The 22,655-nt window shown below is 40.8% G+C and overlaps 1 protein-coding gene across 3 annotated transcripts; it reads right to left on the reverse strand.

Moving 5' to 3' along the window:
* Positions 1-734: 734 nt before the first annotated feature.
* smtna (smoothelin a) lies at positions 735-20,881 on the reverse strand. Of its 3 annotated transcripts, XM_060908123.1 has the most exons (12): positions 14,349-14,371; positions 13,838-13,858; positions 13,686-13,706; positions 13,572-13,591; positions 12,387-12,488; positions 11,538-11,613; positions 10,950-11,060; positions 9,525-9,588; positions 8,771-8,894; positions 8,368-8,519; positions 6,089-6,267; positions 735-2,153 (listed from the first exon to the last, which is right to left on the reverse strand). In XM_060908123.1, exons 5-11 carry the CDS (start codon positions 12,462-12,464, stop codon positions 6,117-6,119), a joined length of 756 nt encoding a protein of 251 aa, XP_060764106.1. In that variant the 5' UTR covers positions 12,465-12,488; positions 13,572-13,591; positions 13,686-13,706; positions 13,838-13,858; positions 14,349-14,371; the 3' UTR covers positions 735-2,153; positions 6,089-6,116. The 3 variants fall into 3 exon arrangements, with proteins under 3 accessions (XP_060764106.1, XP_060764105.1, XP_060764107.1); XM_060908122.1 differs by lacking the exons at positions 13,572-13,591; positions 13,686-13,706; positions 13,838-13,858; positions 14,349-14,371 and adding an exon at positions 20,807-20,881; XM_060908124.1 differs by lacking the exons at positions 13,572-13,591; positions 13,686-13,706; positions 13,838-13,858; positions 14,349-14,371 and adding an exon at positions 12,580-12,652.
* Positions 20,882-22,655: the final 1,774 nt, after the last annotated feature.

Here is a 22,655-nt window from a genome sequence, read left to right on the forward strand (position 1 = left end):
ATACACTCACCAGCCATTTTAATCGGAACACGTGTATGTGCACGTGCAGTGCGCGATCGTTACACTTACATTCTTACAGCAGGATGACGTAGTGGCTAGCGTCTCTATATGAGGCAGTAGACACAACAAAAATGATTTCGACCTTTTTGGTGACCTTGACCGGATGACCCTCAAAATGTTGGAGGTTTTATTTGAGACCCATTTATCCTGAAAGTTTCATGAAGATTGGTCCAGCCGTTTTCCCGTAATATCGTTAACAAAAAAAACAAAGAAACCCGACTGAAAACAATACCTCGTCCCTGGTGGACTCCGTCCCAGGCGAGGTGAATATAGGACTAGTTCCGTTGTGATTTGTATATTTGAGTATTGTATGAATCTGTTTGTGTCCATATAGTGTATTACTGAGCCAAAAATAATCTTTGGGGAAATGATAGCTATGTAATTTGCACAATGCTAAACTGGTAGCTATAAGATTCCATTAGCTATTAGCTACACTTGTTTGTAGGTCCATGGAAAAACTAAACAGGCACACAACAAAACATGTCATATATGGCATCGAGACTATTTGAAGGAAGGGGAAAGTCATGGACATTTCATGTTCGGGTTAATTCTTCCTTGAATATGAAGTTGTTTATGTATCAGAGCACCGCTGACAACCACATTGTGACAAACAGCAATACTTTATTTAAAAAAATCAAAAGAGCAATATACTGTATACTGCCTTCAAGTCCTGTCAGAAATATGGTACAAGGTGAGCAGACTTGAACGCCACGACAATGCTGAAATTACAATGTGGGAATTTGCATTTCTCCGAGCTTACAGCGCACAGTCCGATTTAAGCGCTAATTTTGTGTGTTAACTGTTCAGCTCTTCATTTTCGTTCAGGAAGGCAGCTGGGCCATAGAAGGTTCACGCTGCATGCTGCATGCTACACGCTACACGTTCACGTGAAGAACCGGACCCTGGGCCATTAAACTTCATGCTTGGATGTTCACGTGTTGCGTCTGTTCTACTTTGATCGAGTAACCAACAATATGGACTCTTCGGATGACGACGATTGCCTCATTCTGCTTTTACTGAGACAGAGGAAGAGAAAAAGGAACAGAATTTGGAGCCGAGAACACTTCCTTCTGAGAGAAACCCGTGGTGAATTTCACCGAACATTCTATAATCTGCTTGACAATCCCGATGAAGAACTATTTTTCAATTATACCATTCAATTATATTTTTTCTGAAGTTTTCCCCTGAAAGCATAGAGTTATCTCCCTAGACCCGTTCTGATTGGCTGGCGCGGCGGTGACCGCATGCATTGACTGGAATTTCCATCTTCACGCCTAGAAAAAAGTGTGCATGTTCATTTCTCGCTTCACGCATGAAGTGTGCAGCGTGCAGCGTGCAACGTGAACGCCGTTCTATGGCCCAGAGCAAGTCATGCTACGTTTGTCCACTTTTCTTTACACGCGTGTAGCGTGCAGCGTGAACCTTCTATGGCCCAGCTGCCGAAGGTAAAATAAACATTTTGTCCTTGATGACAGAAAAAGAAATAAAAACAAAAGACTTTTTCACACACTCTCCATTTCTTTCCCCACCACAACCATCTGAACACACACGACATGGTAATCACGACTTCCCCACTTGTACACACAAACTTCACAGGAGGATTTGAAGGCAGCAGAAGTTACAACATAGTGCACAGGTTCTCAACCCTGGTCCTGGAGAAGCACCTGTCCTGCACATTTTAGTGTTTTCCTGCTCCCAACTCACCTGATCCAACTAATCAGCTGATTAACAGCCCTTCGTGAGCTGAAGTGGGTGTATTAGAGCAGGGATCTCCATGGGTTCTGCATGACCAGAGATGGGAACCTGTGACAGTGCATTTCTCACTTCAACGTGGTGCAAAAAGTCAAAGGTTAAACTTTGCCACCTAGTGGTCATATGCAGTTTTGCAGTTTTTACAGCATCTGCAGGATGGTGACTGATTTACTTGGTGCTGGCATTCTGTTGCTGAATGAGGCGTGTCTCTGTTCCTGAGTAAGCATGTGTGTGTGTGTGTGTGTGTGTGTGTGTGTGTGTGTGTGTGTGTGTGTGTGTGTGTGTGCTGGTCTTTCCTCTGGTCTGGATCTCGGCCACATCCCTTCAATAAAAACTCTGACCTGGATAGAACATAGAAAAAAGAAAGAAGAGTGTGAAGACTGATCCTACTAGGCCTAGTAAAGGGGGCGTGGCCTGTCTGTCTGTCAGTCACATTGAAGGAGGTGTGGTCTCTGTATCTGTCGGTCCTAGTGAAGGAAGCATGGCTTATATATCTGTTGGTCCTAGTGAAGGACACGTGGCCTATGTGTCTGTCTGTCCCAGTAAAGGAGGAGTGGCCAATGTGTCAGTTCCAGTAAAAAAGGCATAGCCTGTGTTTGTCAGTCACAGTGATGGAGGTATGGCCTATGTGTCTATCAGTCCCAGTGAAGGAGGTGTGGCCTCTGTATTTGTTAATCCCTGTAAAGGAGGTGTAGCCTATGTATCTGTCAGCCCAGGTGAAAGAGGCGTGGTCTATATGTCTGTCAGTTCCAGTGCAGGAAGTGTGGCCTCTGTATCTATCAGTCTCAATGAAGGAGGTGTGGCCTATGTGTCTGTTCGTTCCAGTGAACTAGGTGTGGCCTATGTGTCTGTCAGTCCAGGTGAAAGAGGCATGGCCTATGTGTCTGTCAGTCCCAGTGAAGGAGGTGTGGCTTCCAACCCCTCAAAGCTAATCCTAGGTTTTTGAGGGTTTTTTTTTTTTAGATCATTAATCACATGAGGATGTGCACAGATAGACAGATACATCCCTGGACCTGCATCAGTACATCGGCATTCATGGAAAAAGAGTTCTGTAAAATATTCTCCCTCTCCAGGAGGATAAGAGGACACTTGAGATGATGTATTTCTTTAGCTCTTATAAAGTTGATGTGTGCTGGAGGTATTTTAATACTTCATATAAATATAATTCTGGGTTCTGCTCCAATGTCCTGAATAAGTAGAGTGACTGTTTGCCTCCATAACAGAGCAACAGCACCATAAAAAGTCATCCAAGCAAGCAAGCAAGCACGCACGCACGTACACACACACACACACACACACACACACACTATAATGGTGCCTGCCCCGAATACGATTAATAGAGATATGTAACCTCTGTGGAATGTACAGATTGTGAAGCAAAATTCTCTTCCTCTCTCTCTCACACACAAGTGCACGTCGTATTTTACACTTCATCAGGCATGAGACTCTTAAATATACAGGAGTTCGACTGTAAAAGTGCGGAACATCTTTGCTTCATGTGCACCGTAGGCACTCACTCACAGAGTGTAGTCCATTGAATTATTTTTTTAAAATTATTCTTAAAACACTTGAAATGCAGTGTTACTTTGGTACTGTAATAAAATGTCTTCTCGATTATAACACTCTCACCTGGCAACACACATCTCACTATTCAGGTGAAAAGAGATTTCGATGGAAGTATTTAAATGTGCTGACTGCAAAGTCATCTGAAATTAAAAAAAAAAAATTATTGTGCATGGCATTTTCCTATGTCTCGCAAGAACAATATCATGCAGACTAGATGTGATCATTTTGATGCCCTGAGGGTCGCTTTTCTCCATTTTGGGACCGTTCTCCTCCCTCTTGAGGTAAACATTACGGCCGGACGGAAACAGGCAAATGCAAGGAGCTTTAACTAATTAGCGTAACTATGGAATTGTGTCACACCAAGATGGCGACGCGCAGAAAACACGGTGACTCTGCATCGACCTCGGAGAGTTTTGAGTCGCAGGATGTAATTTGTGGTTGGCATTCACGAATAAGTCCATGAAACAAAAATATCTTTTCTCTGTTACTGCTTTTGTGTTATTGTTTCTTTCTCTCTAAGGTCAAAACATTAGGTGTATAATTCCATATTTGCTACCACGGAGTCGAGCGCATGCATTCTAAGACTAAGATAGCTAAGCGCTAGCTAGAATGATTTAGTTATCTGTCCAGAAAATTACATATCATCTAACCTTGTTCTAGCGTACAGTTACACTCACTAGGCAGGCTTTCCTTTTCCGGGATAGCAGAGTCCACCATGTTTTCCCATGCCGACTTGTTTTGGTTAAAAGTAGGTCAAACACGCCCCACGGTGGTTACGTGATATTGTTGCTCACTTGCTTCGGCAATCTCCGGAATCATAAAATGCAGGACGCTTTTTATCTCAGCAAAACATTGACACATAGGATACACAGTGTGGGCAGCAGCGAAACATCTCAAAACTCCAACAGCAATAGAAATAGAACATTTTGGCCAGAATTCAACTTTGCAGTCAGAACCTTTATGCAGTTACTGAAGATAAGCGAATTAGTGAAATGAATTAAAGATACAGTGGTGCTTGAAAGTTTGTGAACCCTTTAGAATGTTCTATATTTCTGCATAAATATGACCTAAAACATCATCAGATTTTCACACAAGTCCTAAAAGTAGATAAAGAGAACCCAGTTAAACAAATGAGACAAAAATATTATACTTGGTCATTTATTTATTGAGGAAAATGATCCAATATTACATATCTGTGAGTGGCAAAAGTATGTGAACCTTTGCTTTCGGTATCTGGTGTGACCCCCTTGTGCAGCAATAACTGGAACTAAATGTTTCCGGTAACTGTTGATCAGTCCTGCACACTGGCTTGGAGGAATTTTAGCCCATTCCTCCATACAGAACAGCTTCAACTCTGGGATGTTGGTGGGTTTCCTCACATGAACTGCTCGCTTCAGGTCCTTCCACAACATTTCGATTGGATTAAGGTCAGGACTTTGACTTGGCCATTCCAAAACATTAACTTTATTCATCTTTAACCATTCTTTGGTAGAACGACTTGTGTGCTTAGGGTCGTTGTCTTGCTGCATGACCCACCTTCTCTTGAGATTCAGTTCATGGACAGATGTCCTGATATTTTCCTTTAGAATTCGCTGGTATAATTCAGAATTCATTGTTCCATCAATGATGGCAAGCCGTCCTGGCCCAGATGCAGCAAAACAGGCCCAAACCATGATACTACCACCACTGTGTTTCAAAGATGGGATAAGGTTCTTATGCTGGAATGCAGTGTTTTCCTTTCTCCAAACATAACGCTTCTCATTTAAACCAAAAAGTTCTATTTTGGTCTCATCCATCCACAAAACATTTTTCCAATAGCCTTCTGGCTTGTCCACGTGATCTTCAGCAAACTGCAGACGAGCAGCAATGTTCTTTTTGGAGAGCAGTGGCTTTCTCCTTGCAACCCTGCCATGCACACCATTGTTGTTCAGTGTTCTCCTGATGTTGGACTCATGAACATTAACATTAGCCAATGTGAGAGAGGCCTTCAGTTGCTTAGAAGTTACCCTGAGGTCCTTTAAGACCTCGCCGACTATTACGCGCCTTGCTCTTGGAGTGATTTTTGTTGGTCGACCACTCCTGGAGAGGGTAATAATGGTCTTGAATTTCCTCCATTTGTACACAATCTGTCTGACTGTGGATTGGTGGAGTCCAAACTCTTTAGAGATGGTTTTGTAACCTTTTCCAGCCTGATGAGCATCAACAACGCTTTTTCTGAGGTCCTCAGAAATCTCCTTTGTTCGTGCCATGATACACTTCCACAAACGTGTTGTGAAGATCAGACTTTGATAGATCCCTGTTCTTTAAATAAAACAGGGTGCCCACTCACACCTGATTGTCATCCCATTAATTGAAAACACCTGACTCTAATTTCACCTTCAGATGAACTGCTAATCCTAGAGGTTCACATACTTTTGCCACTCACAGATATGTAATATTGAATCATTTTCCTCAATAAATAAATGAACAAGTGTAATATTTTTGTCTCATTTGTTTAACTGGGTTCTCTTTATCTACTTTTAGGACTTGTGTGAAAATCTGATGATGTTTTAGGTCATATTTATGCAGAAATATAGAAAATTCTAAAGGGTTCACAAACTTTTAAGCACCATTGTATATGCTATAGTCCAGAGAATATGTCACACTTCTGCACTAGGACTGTACGGAATCAAGAGTGTGTGACAGTTTACATTTTTTGTGTGTGACTCACCTTTAGTGCTGTGTGTATATCTGTGTCATTAAGGGGTCTTCTTTTTGGTCTTGACGAGTCCTTTCTCCACTAAACAGCGATAAAACTCCTGGATGTAAGTGTACACACACTTCCAGTCTGGCTCTCGCATCCGCAGCAAATCATCAACGTCTAGCAGACGAGGACAGCCACCCAATGTCCTGCGTGTACACACACACACACACACACACACACAAGCACACACACACACAATGTAGCTCACTGAAAATTGGGTATATTATTGAAACAGCGTCTAAATTATGAGCTCATCATGTTTAAAAGGTTTTTAAAAAAACAATCATGGGATGGTATTTTTTTTCCTTCCCCCTCCTTTAGACAAGCAGAAAACACCGAGTCATCTTCACTCCAACGGTGGTGATACTGAAGCATCATTAGCATCAATTTAAACAACAACCCTGGCAAGATCGTCGCAATGTGAGTATCGGTGATGTTTCAGATCATAGAGCAGTTCTCTACGATTTGATACGAATCCATGTTTTGTTTTTTACAAGCTGGTCAAACTTCAGTGCACAAAACCAAAGAGCTTCCATTATTCCCATCCAAACACATGGATCATTCTAGAATTCGGGGTACATTTCACACCGCTGAGATAAACCTTTTGTTATTTTCCACAAAAGAAATCTTTATTGAATCAGTTTTGAAGAATAATGCAAATTATGACAAACTTTCACCAATAGCAATGCTTGATGTCCAGTTTAGACTCAATTTATCCATAAAACATTAACTAAATGGGGCGGCACGGTGGTGTAGTGGTTAGCGCTGTCGCCTCACAGCAAGAAGGTCCGGGTTCGAGCCCCGTGGCCGGCAAGGGCCTTTCTGTGCGGAGTTTGCATGTTCTCCCCGTGTCCGCGTGGGTTTCCTCCGGGTGCTCCGGTTTCCCCCACAGTCCAAAGACATGCAGGTTAGGTTAACTGGTGGCTCTAAATTGAGCGTAGGTGTGAATGTGAGTGTGAATGGTTGTCTGTGTCTATGTGTCAGCCCTGTGATGACCTGGCGACTTGTCCAGGGTGTACCCCGCCTTTCGCCCGTAGTCAGCTGGGATAGGATCCAGCTTGCCTGCGACCCTGTAGAACAGGATAAAGCGACTAGAGATAATGAGATAAGATGAGATTAACTAAATGACTCCCAGCACGGTGGTGTAGTGGTTAGCGCTGTCGCCTCACAGCAAGAAGGTCCGGGTTCGAGCCCCGTGGCCGGCGAGGGCCTTTCTGTGTGGAGTTTGCATGTTCTCCCCCTGTCCGCGTGGGTTTCCTCCGGGTGCTCCGGTTTCCCCCACAGTCCAAAGACATGCAGGTTAGGTTAACTAGTGACTCTAAATTGAGCGTAGGTGTGAATGTGAGTGTGAATGGTTGTCTGTGTCCATGTGTCAGCCCTGTGATGACCTGGCGACTTGTCCAGGGTGTACCCCGCCTTTCGCCCGTAGTCAGCTGGGATAGGCTCCAGCTTGCCTGCGACCCTGTAGAACAGGATAAAGCGGCTAGAGATAATGATAATGAAATGAGAATCCCACCCCTCCCCCCACATTAGTGGCTGTCTTCGACTCCTGATTCATCCATTCAACTCGAATAAACATGAAGTGATTCAGTCTAACAATCTGTTTTTTGCAGATTATTTTATTAACTGTTATAAAACCAATTGCATAGAAAGTCTATTTTCTGTATGATGTGGAATTTCAGTAATAAAAATATATATATTTTTTATCCATCCCAATGTTCTTGTCAACTCTGTTAACTCTGTTATAAAACCGCATAAAATCCACAAAGACTTTTAATAATACGCATGACACCTGCACCGAGTGATGTCACTTCCTCTGGCGGGAAACTTCAGAAAGGCAGTGAGGTATGTTATGTTTCTTCTCTCATTAATTTGAACAAATTGTTGAGGATACACCAACAGTAAATTATTTATTCGTCAAATCTGTTATTGTGATATTGGAGTGAATCTCTCACTCATTTTTTAAAAAACGATAATGTGATTAAAATCCATAAAATTCTGTTTTTATACATGCCATGTGGTAGCTAGTTTGAGCTTAGTATATGTGGAGCTAAGACACAAAATGGTGGAAAATGTCAACTCTGTTACCATCAGTTCTGTTAATGGACTGCCCAGTTTAATGATAACAGAGTTGACGATGACTAATAGAGTCAACACTTGAAATGTGCCCGCAATTACAGAATGGGCCATCACATTGCAGAAAAGGTTTTCGGTAAGTTTTCGGACACATGATTAGATCTTCTCACTCTGCAGTTCTGAAGGCTTTCTCAAAGTTGGCTTTGCGATCGTACGGGTCCAGAGTGCAGTACTCGAAACCTTCAGGGAAAAATCGGTGCACCAGCGCGCAGAATGCAAGACCGTCAGCCCAACTGGAGGAGAAATTCTGGATATTCACACCCTACACACAAACACAATGAGGTTCCTGTATATTCAGTAGGAAACTGATTTTCATGATTAGTTTCTTCTTGAACTTGACCCATGTTGGCTTTAGGTTAGAATACAGCTAAATATAATTGTAACAGATTGAAAGCAACAATAACAGAAAAGAAAATTGCAGACATAAAAATAAACTAAGCAAAAAGCTGAAATGTTACATGCTGTGTGACAGGATTATAGGGTGATGTAAAAGTCAGCTCCCCTCACACTCACCTCGTATGGTTCGGTCTTGGCTCTGCACCAGTCCAGCAGCATCTGTTTCACGTCTTTTGTGTTTGGGCCGCCGAGTGCCGAGCTTCGGGTTACTCTGACTCCAGCAGCTGGAGGACAAGTCACACTGTGTCCAGGAAAAATACAAGAACAGACTTACGTTCTGTCTCATTTATGTTCTCAGTTGGACGTTAGCCACAGTAAGAAAATGGCCGAAATCATATAATAGTATTTCAAAAGACTTATTTATAGGGTACTTTAGTTTCAGGTGTTCATAAAGTGTTATTCATAGTGGCTGAGGGACAATGGGTAATACCCACAATGCCCTGCAAGCACTTGTCAATTTTAACACAGAGAAATGGCATGTCGGAATGATTGTGTAATGAAATGGAGCGCCACGTGAGCTCCATTATCTTTTATGTGTTTAGCATCCTCATTTTCCATGTCAAGCTCATAGCTGGCTAGCAAGAAGGCTATTAGCTAGCTAGTGAATAGTCTACAGTGACTCATCTTTGTAACACAGTATCCTCATACCTCAACCCAATCCAGGTTCTTTTAAGTTTACTCAACTATTACTTAAATTTAAGCTTAATAACCAGCAAGCTTGTCTGTCAAACATTACCATCGTTAGTGTCCCAGCAATTAAAGCACAGTTCAGCTAAACCAAGCAAATGCTAGTGATACAATTTTGCATGACAAAGCAGAGCAAACTCTTATTAATCCTGATAAAACTCACTTTCTACTATTAAATTCTCACCTTCCTGATGTTTTAGGGAGAAAGCCTGCAGGCGCTGCACTTGCAGACTTCACTTGAGTTGTTTCTACAAAATAAAGCACAAGCACGCAACATGTACAAGGATCTTTTTCACTTAAAAAAACTACAGTGATTATGTAGCTAAATCAAAATATGGAGCTAAATCAAAAATATGCCAGTAAAACTACTTATAGTGCATTTCAAGTGCAACAACCAAAACATGTTTGGTATCTGACAGTACACAGAAGGATACAGAGGTCACGCCCTTTTCACTATGACTTATGGATACAAAGGCCACACCCCCTTAATTGTGACTGATGGATACAAAAGCCACACTCTTCACTGGAACTGATGGATAAGAAGGCCACGCCCCCTTCACTGGGCTTGATTGATAAAAAAACGCCACACCCTTTGCAGTGTGACTGAGGGATATAGAGGCCACACCCTTTCTGCTGTAACTGATGGACACAAAGGCCACACTCTTTTCGCTGTAACTGATGGATACAGAGGCCACACCCTTTTCACTGTGACTGATGGACACAAAGGCCACAACCTTTTCATTGTAACTGACGGATACAAAGGCCACATCCATTTCACTGTAACTGATGGCCACACCCTCTTCACTGTAACTGATGGATACAAAGGCCACACCCTCTTCACTGTAACTGCACTGTAAAAAAAGAATAGTTGAGAATACTTGAAATTTCAAGGCAACCGTCTGCATTAAGAATTTTATGTTTTGCCAACGATGTGCCCATGATAATCCAAACTATGATAACACTGTTATCTTTATTAAGAATTCTTAATTAAGTCAATTTTCAATACCTCATTCTGCCAACATATATTTCTCTTTTTGCTGAACAGTGGCATTCACAATAGTACAAAAAGGCAACTGAGGTTATCACAATTTTTTGGGGGGCTTTTTTCACCTTTATTTGGATAGGACAGTGTAGAGACAGGAAATGAGCAGGAGAGAGAGACAGGGAGGAATCGGGAAATGACCTCGGGTCGGAATCAAACCCGGGTCCCCAGATTTATGGTATGGCGCCTTATCCACCTGAGCCATGACAACCTGAACTTTGACTGGAGAGAGAACCACATTGCCCAGCCCTTACATTTGGGAGCGGAAACCCCGTCTCTTGCTCATTAAGAGCATGCGCTGAATAAACACCTGTGGCAATTATGTATTTTCAATTCAGATTATTCACTATTGTATATTTACACATCATTGAGGTGCACCCTATCAGTTTGATGTGGATTTTTCTGTTCATTAATAATTATTCATATTTTCTTGTCCATTCAATTGTGAATATGGAATTACTTGAACAAAGTGTAATTCTATTTTTTACAGTGTGATGGATACAAAGGCCACGTCCCTTTCACCATGCTCATGATGTACGATGCGTGTGTAATATGCGTGAAACTCACTGTGTGTGTGCTGCTGAACACTGCTAGGGCCGTTGGCTGGTTTCGGTCCCACACCCACACCCTGCTGGCGCAGGTTCTCCTGCCGTGCTGCACGCTCTCGGTCCCTCTGCTCTGAGAATGCAGTCACATTTATAACAAGAAAGATAAACAAGACAGATAAACAGTGTGTCACAACACACCATTTCGTAAATGGTCTCAATAAACAAACCCATTGCTCAGATCACAAAGCTTAGCTCTATTAATAATGAAAAAGGACAATTTTCCCTGATATATACTTGATCCTCAAAGACATGTTTGATGTTTGAATTTTGTGGGGTTTTTTTTTTTGTAAAGCTACAAGGTAGCTTTAACTTTTCCATAAACTAAAAGAAGCAAACCTTAGATACCAAATATGTCTTGGCTGATCAACTAGGTACAGTTGTGTACATTCGTGCTTTTTTTTCTTTTGCTTTAATGACTGTGATTGTGCCAATAGCCCTGATTCTCACCCTACAAATAGAAGTTGAGACACTATAAAAACACAGCTCGAGAACTTAGCCACATTTGGGCAGCTTTTATAGCACTGCAGGGATGTGACCTGCACCTCACCCCGCTTTTTCTTCAGCAGTTCTCTCATGGCAGCACGGATCATTCTTCTTTCCTCTAAATCTGTAGCCTTGTCCAGCTAAGGAATAACACACACACACACAGAAAAGAATAAATAAGTTGAACAATATACATAGGAGTTATTTCAGGTGGATCTGAGTCACTGAGCTCATTTGACTTCATGCATTTTAAAGTTACGTCTTTTTTACAGAACACATACACTCACCGGCCACTTTAATAGGAACTTGTTCTTGATTCTAAGATTCCTGTTCTTAGCTACAGGAGTGGAACCCAATGTGGTCTTCTGCTGTTGCATGCTGAGATGCTTTTCTGCTCACCATGGTTGTAAAGAGTGATTATATGAGGTACTATATCCTTCCTGGCAGCTCAGACCAATCTGGCCGTTTTCCTCTGACCTCTCTTATTAACAAGGCGTTTGTTTCCACCCACAGAACTGTCTCTCACTCAGTGTTTTTTGTCTTTCGCACCATTCTGTGTCAATTCTAGAGACTGTTGTGTGTGAAAACCCCAGGAGATCAGCAGTTTCTGAAATACACCCATGACCCAGTGAAAGTCACACTTTGAGATCACAATTTTTTTCCCATTCTGATGTTTGAACTGAGCATTAACTGAAGCTCTTGATTTGTATCTGCATGATTTTATGCATTGTGCAGCTGTCAAGGGATCGGCTGATTAGAGAACTGCATAAAACAGCAGGTGTATGGTATGGGTGTTCCTAATGAAGTGGCCAGTGAGTGTACACACACTGTAATTAAACACGCTCCTAAACATTTTCAGCCCAAAGAAGGTACTGGAATCCAAAGCAGTGTGTAGGCTAGCTGCTTATCTCACCATGTCATTCAGCACTTGCTCATCCTGGATGGCTGCAAGCTGTTCCTCTGTTAGTGGACCTGCACTGACCGCAGCCATTTCTTTACTCTCTGTATTTCCTTCCTTTTTGGGAGAAAGAAGGAGAACAAAGAAGGTAAATGACGACAAGGAGACATGGCGTTGACATGAGGCAATCAAAGAATCAGTATCTTACCTTATATTCAACAAAATACACGTTCTCAGGTAAGTGTGACGTACCAGTCTAGGTTACTGACTGGGATAATATGGAAAACTGGGAAACACAAACCCTGAGCATTAACTAGCTAATGACTGAAGATAATTATTTATTAGCTTGCACATAATGGTGAAGTATTTTATACAAACCACGTAGAGACAAAAACACAGTGGAAATCAGATAAAACCATAATACATCAATATCATATATAAAATATCAACCTTTTCCTCAAGTGCGTTGGCAAATTACTTTGAAAGAATCAATAGGACTAAAATTACACTTTAATGTTTAACATAGGGGCGGCACGGTGGTGTAGTGGTTAGCGCTGTCGCTTCACAGCAAGAAGGTCCGGGTTCGAGCCCCGTGGCCGACGAGGGCCTTTCTGTGCAGAGTCTGCATGTTCTCCCCGTGTCCGCGTGGGTTTCCTCCGGGTGCTCCGGTTTCCCCCAAAGACATGCAGGTTAGGTTAACTGGTGGCTCTAAATTCACCGTAGGTGTGAATGGTTGTCTGTGTCTATGTGTCAGCCCTGTGATGACCTGGCGACTTGTCCAGGGTGTACCCCGCCTTTTGCCCGTAGTCAGCTGGGATAGGCTCCAGCTTGCCTGCGACCCTGTAGAACAGGATAAAGCGGCTAGAGATAATGAGATGAGATGAGATGTTTAACATGGATAATGTAAAATGGTACACCAACATTTTCCTCAGATGTGTTGGTAATCCACTTAGAAAAGACAAAGGAATCAAATTTCTTAATACTGACTATATAAAGGGGCACAATGGCAGTGTAAATGAGACTAAACTGTCAGAAATCTCGTCATTTTCCTCAGATGTGTTGTTAAATTACCAAGAAAAGACTCAGTAGGAATAAATTCTACACTGTAATTAGACTTAGCATCAACTGTAATCAGTGTATAATGTAGAGAGGTACTGCGGCAGTGTGAACGAGAAAACAGTCAGGAATAGCAATATTTACCTCAGATGTGTTGATAAATTCTGAGGAAAAGACCCAAAACGTTTTAATACAGATAACGTAAAGCCACAGTGACAGTATAAATGAGAAAAAATGGGCAGGGATATCAACATTTACCTCAGATTTGTTGATAAATTACTAAGAAAAGAGTATAGGTACAATTACGTTACAATTACACTTAGCATTGGCTGCTAAATTTTAATTTGCATAACGTAAAACCGCAGTTACAGTATAAATGAGAAATAATGGTCAGGAATAGCAACATTTACCTCAGATGTGTTGATACATTGCTAAGAAAACAACATAACAACAACAAAAAAAGAAGTGGTCACTAACATTGCGTCACAACTGATAATCGAGGCTAGCATGTTTACTAGCTAACATATAGCATTGGGTCTTTTTTACTGATCACTTAAATGGGCACAAAGACTGTGGAAATAAAGACCAAATTCTTTGTAATATCAACATTTTCCTTGGATGTGTTGATAAATTCCTAGGAAAAGACCCAAAATGTCTCAATTACACTATAATTACATTTAGCATCAACTGCTAAGTTTTAATACAGATAACGTAAAGCCACAGTGACAATATAAATTGGGGGGGATGGTCAGGAATATCAACATTTACTTCACAATTGTTGGTAAAATTACTCAGAAAAGAGTATAGCTACATTTACATTGCAATTAGAGTTAGCATTGGCTGCTAAGTTTTAATACGGGTAACGTAAAGCCATAATGGCAGTATAAATGAGACAAAATTGTTAAAAATATCAACATTTACCTCAGATTTGTTGGTAAATTACTAAGAAAAGGGTATAGATACAATTACATTACAATTACACTTAGCACTGACTGCTAAATTTTAAAACACATAATGTAAAGCCATAGTGGAAGTATAAATGAGAAACAATGGTCAGAAATATCAACATTCACCTCAGATACGTTGATAAATTATTAAGAAACGTGTATAGCTACATTTACCTTACAACCCCGATTCCAAAAAAGTTGGGACAAAGTATGAATCGTAAATAAAAACGGAATGCAATGATGTGGAAGTTTCAAAATTCCATATTTTATTCAGAATAGAACATAGATGACATCAAATGTTTAAACTGAGAAAATGTATCATTTAAAGAGAAAAATGAGGTGATTTTAAATTTCATAACAACACATCTCAAAAAAGTTGGGACAAGGCCATGTTTGCCACTGTGAGACATCCCCTTTTCTCTTTACAACAGTCTGTAAACGTTTGGGGACTGAGGAAACAAGTTGCTCAAGTTTAGGGATAGGAATGTTAACCCATTCTTGTCTAATGTAGGATTCTAGTTGCTCAACTGTCTTAGGTCTTTTTTGTCGTATCTTCCGTTTTATGACGCGCCAAATGTTTTCTATGGGTGAAAGATCTGGACTGCAGGCTGGCCAGTTCAGTACCCGGACCCTTCTTCTACGCAGCCATGATGCTGTAATTGATGCAGTATGTGGTTTGGCATTGTCATGTTGGAAAATGCAAGGTCTTCCCTGAAAGAGACGTCATCTGGATGGGAGCATATGTTGCTCTAGAACCTGGATATACCTTTCAGCATTGATGGTGTCTTTCCAGATGTGTAAGCTGCCCATGCCACACGCACTAATGCAACCCCATACCATCAGAGATGCAGGCTTCTGAACCGAGCGCTGATAACAACTTGGGTCGTCCTTCTCCTCTTTAGTCCGAATGACACGGTGTCCCTGATTTCCATAAAGAACTTCAAATTTTGATTCGTCTGACCACAGAACAATTTTTCACTTTGCCACAGTCCATTTTAAATGAGCCTTGGCCCAGAGAAGACGTCTGCGCTTCTGGATCATGTTTAGATACGGCTTCTTCTTTGAACTATAGAGTTTTAGCTGGCAACGGCAGATGGCACGGTGAATTGTGTTCACAGATAATGTTCTCTGGAAATATTCCTGAGCCCATTTTGTGATTTCCAATACAGAAGCATGCCTGTATGTGATGCAGTGCCGTCTAAGGGCCCAAAGATCACGGGCACCCAGTATGGTTTTCCGGCCTTGACCCTTACGCACAGAGATTCTTCCAGATTCTCTGAATCTTTTGATGATATTATGCACTGTAGATGATGATATGTTCAAACTCTTTGCAATTTTACACTGTCGAACTCCTTTCTGATATTGCTCCACTATTTGTCGGTGCAGAATTAGGGGGATTGGTGATCCTCTTCCCATTTTTACTTCTGAGAGCCGCTGCCACTCCAAGATGCTCTTTTTATACCCAGTCATGTTAATGACCTATTGCCAATTGACCTAATGAGTTGCAATTTGGTCCTCCAGCTGTTCCTTTTTTGTACCTTTAACTTTTCCAGCCTCTTATTGCCCCTGTCCCAACTTTTTTGAGATGCGTTGCTGTCATGAAATTTCAAATGAGCCAATATTTGGCATGAAATTTCAAAACGTCTCACTTTCGACATTTGATATGTTGTCTATGTTCTATTGTGAATACAATATCAGTTTTTGAGATTTGTAAATTATTGCATTCCGTTTTTATTTACAATTTGTACTTTGTCCCAACTTTTTTGGAATTGGGGTTGTACAATTAAACTGCTAATTTTTAATACACATAATATAAAGCCATTGTGGCAATACAAATGAGACAAAATTGTCAGGAATATCAACAGTTATCTCCAATATGTGTTGATAATTTACTAAGAGACATAAACAAAAGAGAGCAGAAAAGAAATGGCAACATTGCATTACAACAAATAACTAAGGAGGCTAACAGTTTAACTAGCGAGTTTGACACATAGCATTAAGTTTTTTGTACTGATAAGGTCAGGAATATCAACATTTTTCACTGGGATTACAATTAGCACTGACTGCTAAATTTTAATACAGACTATGTAGAGAAGTATGGTGACTGTAAATGAGAAAACTGGTCAAGAATAGCAGTATTTACCTCAAAATTGTTGATAAAATTACAAAGAAAAGAGTATAGCTACATTTACATTATAATTACGCTTAGCACTGGCTGTGAAGTTTTAATACGGGTAATGTAAAGCCATAATGGCAGTATAAATGAGTCAAAATTGTTAGGAATATCAACATTTACCTCAGATGTGTTGATAAATTACTAAGAAAACGCTCAATATGACTAAAATTACTGTAACTACACTTAGCAGTGACTGCTCATCCAACTTACACGGGTTCCATATCGACTGAGAAATATCAGTATCCTCTAGTATCTCAACATTTTTACTTCTGCAGTTATGAATATGACAAGAGAACTGTTTTATGAGAAATCATCACAGAAACAGTGAAAATGGTCATGAACTTGAGGTAGCAGAAAAGAAAAAGATCTTTTTTCTAAAAGCTCAGCTCAGCCATTTTGACTTTTATGACGATCGTTTAGAGTTTTGGGATTTTTTTTTAATGCCAGTATAGGAAACCATTTGATGCAGATTAGGGCTGTGTACCGGTACTGTGTACCGATACTGTACTGCGAAAATCGATTCGGTACAGGTCCAAAATACAGGATCATGAAGTACCGGTACTGTACCGATATAAATTTACACCAAGTATATGCTTATTTTGTGACTGAAGATGCGTAAATCCTACCACAAAGACGAAAATTTAGCACTGGAAAAGACGTAAAATGCCGCTCTGAAACTTGAAATCAGAGCCATCTTTGATTTGAGATCACGAGACATTGCGAAAGCTTGGCTGATCCAGCGTTCTGATTGGTCAAAAAGACTCAAAAGCAGGTCAGCCATTTTTCCTTTGCTGGCATTGGCGGCCTTTGTTGCTTTGTGTAATTTTGCCGCGTAAGTTAAAGGCCGCGAACTGTCACTGTGTCACAGGCATATGGCCTTCTACTCTGTTTACAACTTTAGATAAGGCATTAAGCCTCATAGTTTTGTTTAAAATATCTAGTTTAACTGTTAACTTAACACCATCATTAATCAGGGCTCTGCGAGCCTACCACACAGATCTAATACTTGTCATTTTTAGGGCATACCTAACAACGTGTTTTCTTTCTCTCCCCCCCCCCCATCTGTCCCTCTGAGTTACATGTTGATCCTGGGATTGAGATGCTGGCCTCTTCTGCCCCTCGGACCTGCTTGATCCATCCTGGTGCCCTGTGTCTGGTCGGAGTTTTATCGCCCCACTCCTGTGAAGGACGGCCCCATGAGGACAGTTGAGGGTTATACCTGTTAAAACTGTTAATATTATAGTCAGGCTGTCTGTTGTTGCCCAAATGAGGATGGGTTCCCTTTTGAGTCTGGTTCCTCTCGAGGTTTCTTCCTCATGTCGTCTGAGGGAGTTTTTCCTTGCCACCGTCGCCACAGGCTTGCTCATTGGGGATAGATTAGGGATAAAATTAGCTCATGTTTTAAGTCGTTCAAATTCTGTAAAGCTGCTTTGCGACAATGTTTATTGTTAAAAGCGCTGTACAAATAAACTTGATTTGATTTGATTTGATTTGGTTTCTCAGGTACTTTGAAAGTTTGAACTATATGTTGTCTGTACTACTCTGTAGTACTCTAGTCACTTCTCGTTGTGAGACAACTTCTCAGGTACTTTGAAAGTTTGAACTATATGTTGTCTGTACTCTGTAGCACTCTAGTGTAGTCACTTCTCGCTGTGAGACAACTTATGACTTTTTGTCCCAAGTTAACTAAGTGTGAGACTGAGAGGGTGACTGAGAAGTGAGGTAGGAAACCTAGTTATGTTCGGTTTCCTTTGAATAAAGATACTGACAAGTTGTCAACAGTTTATTAATGTTTCTGTCATTATTGAAGAAGTTCAGAAGCAGTGGCGGTTCTAGACCAAAATTACTAGGGGGGCCGAGGTGGGGCCAGTGTTTTTTCAGGGGGGCACATATAAGGAAAAAACATGGCAATATTTAAGCGTTCAAAATGTTTAGTTTAGTTTATTTAAAACCAAAACAAAATACATTGAGCATAAATACAATGAGATAAACATTCTGTCTCAATAGCCTAAACATAAAATAAATTGTGCTCAATAAATCTTAAAACCATGTTTCTCTTTTTTGTAAAATAAGATTTCTATTTTTGCATACAATGAACCTTTTATCTGTCCAATGACACTTTTTAAATTCACAGCATGAATAAATTTTCTTTTTCACAGCATGAGACTTGAATGTACAATCACTATCTTTATCTAAATCACACTGTCATCTCACTCTTTATGTACAGCAGGGGGGAAAAATAGAAAGAAAAAATAAATTCACATACAGTGGTCTCAGAATCACCCTATAGCATTCACAGCAGGCTGAAACACTACAACAACAAGATTCTGCGATTGTGACTCCTTGAGAAACGGTCTACAAATGCATCAAGGTTCAAAGCCTTGGACCTTCTGGATTCAATGCTGAGCACACCAAGATTGCTTAGACGCTCCTCACTAATGGTGGATCGGAGGTACCGTAGGTCTTCACCAGTTTCAAAGTGGAGAAACTCCGCTCACAAGAGGCAGAGCTCACTGGGAGTGCCACAGCTATTTTACATAGTCTAAAGAGCTCAAAAAATACTTCTTTATATGGCTCAGTGAAACGTGTCAACGCTACTGTATCTGATGGCTTTTCAATCAAAAAACTTCGGACGTGACAGCTGTTATCTCTCACGTCCGAAGTTTACAATTCGCGCTGCTGCTGGTCTTTCTGCTGCAGGTAACAGTGTGCGTGTAGTGCTTTAAGGAGTCCGTGTAGAACACTCCGTCATGTCAGTTCCGATCTTCGAGCCAGCGCACGTCGAAATTAATAAATCTTATTATCGATAATCTGTTCAGCACAGGGGCCACAACAGGGGCCAGGAGCAATTTTACAGGGGCACTGGCCCCCTTTGGCCCCCGTTTAAAACCGCCTATGTTCAGAAGAACACATGTTAATTTGTCAAACTGTTCAGGTACAGGTCCAGGTCCAGGTCCAGACCTGTAACTAAACCTCTGTACCGGTACCTGTACCTGATGTTACGTTTAGGTACGCAGCCCTAGTGCAGATGGTTCACATCTAAAGCTCCCTCACTGGGGCCAGTATAAGAAGCTATAGGATGAGAGAAAATATGCCATTCTGTATTTTCCCATTCAGAGGAAAGTAGAATTGAATTTGGACTTAAATGGAAGAAGCCATCTGTTATCAGCAGGCTGATCTTAGCGTAAACACTGAGTCTGCTAGCCTGCGCTGAAATAAAACACACAGCAGCTGAGGGATACAAGTCTGCACCTCACGTGTTGTGTAAAAGCGACTGGCCATATTCCACACACACACACTGAGTCACCATGAGAACGAGTGGGTGATCTGAGAGTCCCAGCACTTTATAGTGTAAACAGACAGGATGTGTATTAGCTAAGTAATACAAAACTATGCATAATTGAGATCACATTACACACACCCTTGCATCAGAGAGAACGACGGACTTTGCTTAAAAGAACAGTGCATTGAAAAATATGTTGTTTTTTTCCCTCTTACCCCAAAGTTAGTCAAACAGGTGTCTGATATCTGCTTCTTTCTCACAAATGCAGCTGTCATGTCATGGAAGTCTCTCTCACCCAAAACCTCATTTCTGCCTCAAACCGCATGCAGTTCTTCAGTGATGTCATTCAGACATGCTGATGTGGTTTAGGACACAATGGAACCTACAGTACTGTCATCTAAATATGCTCATTGGCACATTCCTTAGTGCCATTATCATTCCATATGAGTTTAACTTCACAACATAGACACATGGTCAACTCAGACTGTAGTGTTAGAAAAGAAGGTTTAATCTAGAACACTCTTTTTCATTTTGTTTCGCTGGGGAAACCTTAACGGTTCTTTGTAAAACCCTACAGTAAAAGGCATTAAGTAAAACCACTTTAGAAAGCTAAAGCCGTATAAAAAACATAATAATGTAGGCCGTCAAATTTTGAAGGCTAGGTTGGAGCAGATGATAATATACAGTAGTTCCATTTTAAATTTTTACCTGTAAAGAAATATTTAAAGCAAGTATATGAAGATTCGATGTGTATTTTTATTGGATAACGTTTGGATTAGAGTGACTCCAGTTACTTATCAGTTGCACCAAACATGTCTTGGCTGATCAACTACATTTGAGTTGGCGTAAAAAGAGAACTGTTCAAATTATAGCTTTTGACCTCAGATAACCTTTATAGTGTAATAACTACAGAATACTCCATAGCATCATAAAATCAGTTTAGTTCACAGACAGGACAGGCCATGCCACTCACCTGGCGCTATTTCTCTTGCTTCTTTAGGAAAGCAGGATAAGCCTGTTGTTGGAGAGGTCTGTAGAGTTGAGCTGTGGAAGCTACTGTGTACACACTCCACTTCAGATCAGCCGAACTGAACTCACAGAGTTGGATTGTTTGAGTTGTTCTGGGCTCTCCTGAGACGCCTCCCAGGCTGAACATAGGCCATGGGCCAAGAGCCAGGAAACAGCCAAGGAGAAGCAATGAGAAGGATGAGGATGATGAAGAAGATAGAAGAAGGAGGAAAGGGAAGCTGGTTTGGAACAGTGGGAGAATCGTCCAATCCAGGATCACGGTTTTGAATACAGCTTCCAGGTCCACATTTCCAAGGAGGACGACATTATTAATCGATTTAACACAGCAGTGATTTGTTTAGAGAAACTGCTGGAAGAGAGTTTAAAGTAGACTTTAAGAGGATTAAAGCAGATCACTCTTAAGCCTTCAGTAATTTATCCAAATGTAGGAAAACTATTTTCTCAGTGTCATTTTTTAAATACAACAGTTTCTAGGTGGCACTACTGCCAGTGCTGCAGTTATAGAAAAAGCACCTTCTGGCCAGTCAAAATTAATCATTCAACAGTGCTATGGTAGAAGCTGGTATATCCATCCATCCGTCCGTCTATACTGCTTGTCCATTGTGGCTCACAAGTGAGCTGGAGCCAATCCCAGGTAACTTCAGGCAAGAGATGGGGTACACCCTTGTCAAATCAAAATCAAAGTCCTTCCCACGCCGCTTACAGTACCTGGTATTCCTAGGCAGTCTCCCACTCAAGTACTAACCAGGCCCAACCTGTATGGTGGCGCATCGGGCAGCGCCGATCTCCGTTTCCATAGCCCTTGGCCTCTCGCCTATTACATAGCTAGGGTTACAGTGGGGGGCTAGTCCTCTGGTAACCATGAGAGTTTGACTCCCCATGCACATCTGTATTGCAGCGTGCCTTGCCAGATGATAGTAGGTACCATTTTTATGATGGTCTTTGGTATGACCCGACTGTGAATAGAACTCACGATCTCCCGATCGAGAGGCGGACACGCTACCACTAGGCCACTAGTCGGTGGTACACCCTTGTGCAGGTCGCCAGTCTATAGCAGAGCTTAAACTGGTAAAGCATAGCATTGATAATACAACTATTTCAGATGACCTAAATCATGCAATACTGTCATACTCATATTATTTACTTCTACCTCAGGTCAGGTATTTCAGTCCTCCATGAATTATGAGTTTTGAGGCTTTTTTCCCCTCAAAACCACAAAAATAGTCTTTTAAAAATCTTCTTTGAAACCCAACCTTGACCTTTGAACCACATGTTGAAATCACACCAATTTTTATTATTATTATTATTATTATTATTATTATTATTATTATTTTTAAAATACTTTCAGGGACTTTTTACCAAGTACACAGATTTGTCTTTCAAAATTGGATTGATCTTCCAAGAACAATCTGAGCCAGATGACAAGAAAGAGTTATGATGTCATAAAATATAAGAGCCAATAAAGTAACTATGCAAATTCAGGACATTTCTAATTTGCATACTCATCAAATGTGGATTTCTTGATTTCTCGGATTGCTTTCCAAAGAGATTTTCAAGTAGCAGCAAAATGATTTAATAAAAGAAATGTTTCTTGTGACTAATATTAATATAAATTACGAGGATGTTTTACTTCGCATAGCCTTGTATGCGTCGCCTCAAGCTTTTAGAAATGATTTATGTAGAACAATGAATTGTTTAATATGTTTTAATAACCACAAAGTACTAAAAATGACCTGCAAACAAAAAAATGTAGCAAATGTTATTTTTTAAATTATATTATATGCATAAAAGGC

This window comes from Neoarius graeffei, chromosome 25, assembly GCF_027579695.1.
Source record: "Neoarius graeffei isolate fNeoGra1 chromosome 25, fNeoGra1.pri, whole genome shotgun sequence".
Classification (NCBI taxonomy): Eukaryota; Metazoa; Chordata; class Actinopteri; order Siluriformes; family Ariidae; genus Neoarius; species Neoarius graeffei.

What these genes read in the sequence shown, in the direction of transcription:
- smtna (XM_060908122.1), bottom strand. Translation starts at nt 12,464, where the DNA reads ATGGCTGCGGTCAGTGCAGGTCCACTAACAGAGGAACAGCTTGCAGCC. An exon ending in AGCAAGTGCTGAATGACATG is followed by an intron (nt 11,614 to 12,386) that starts GTGAGATAAGCA and finishes GTTATTCCTTAG; the next exon opens with CTGGACAAGGCTACAGATTT. An exon ending in ACTGCTGAAGAAAAAGCGGG is followed by an intron (nt 11,061 to 11,537) that starts GTGAGGTGCAGG and finishes CTGCATTCTCAG; the next exon opens with AGCAGAGGGACCGAGAGCGT.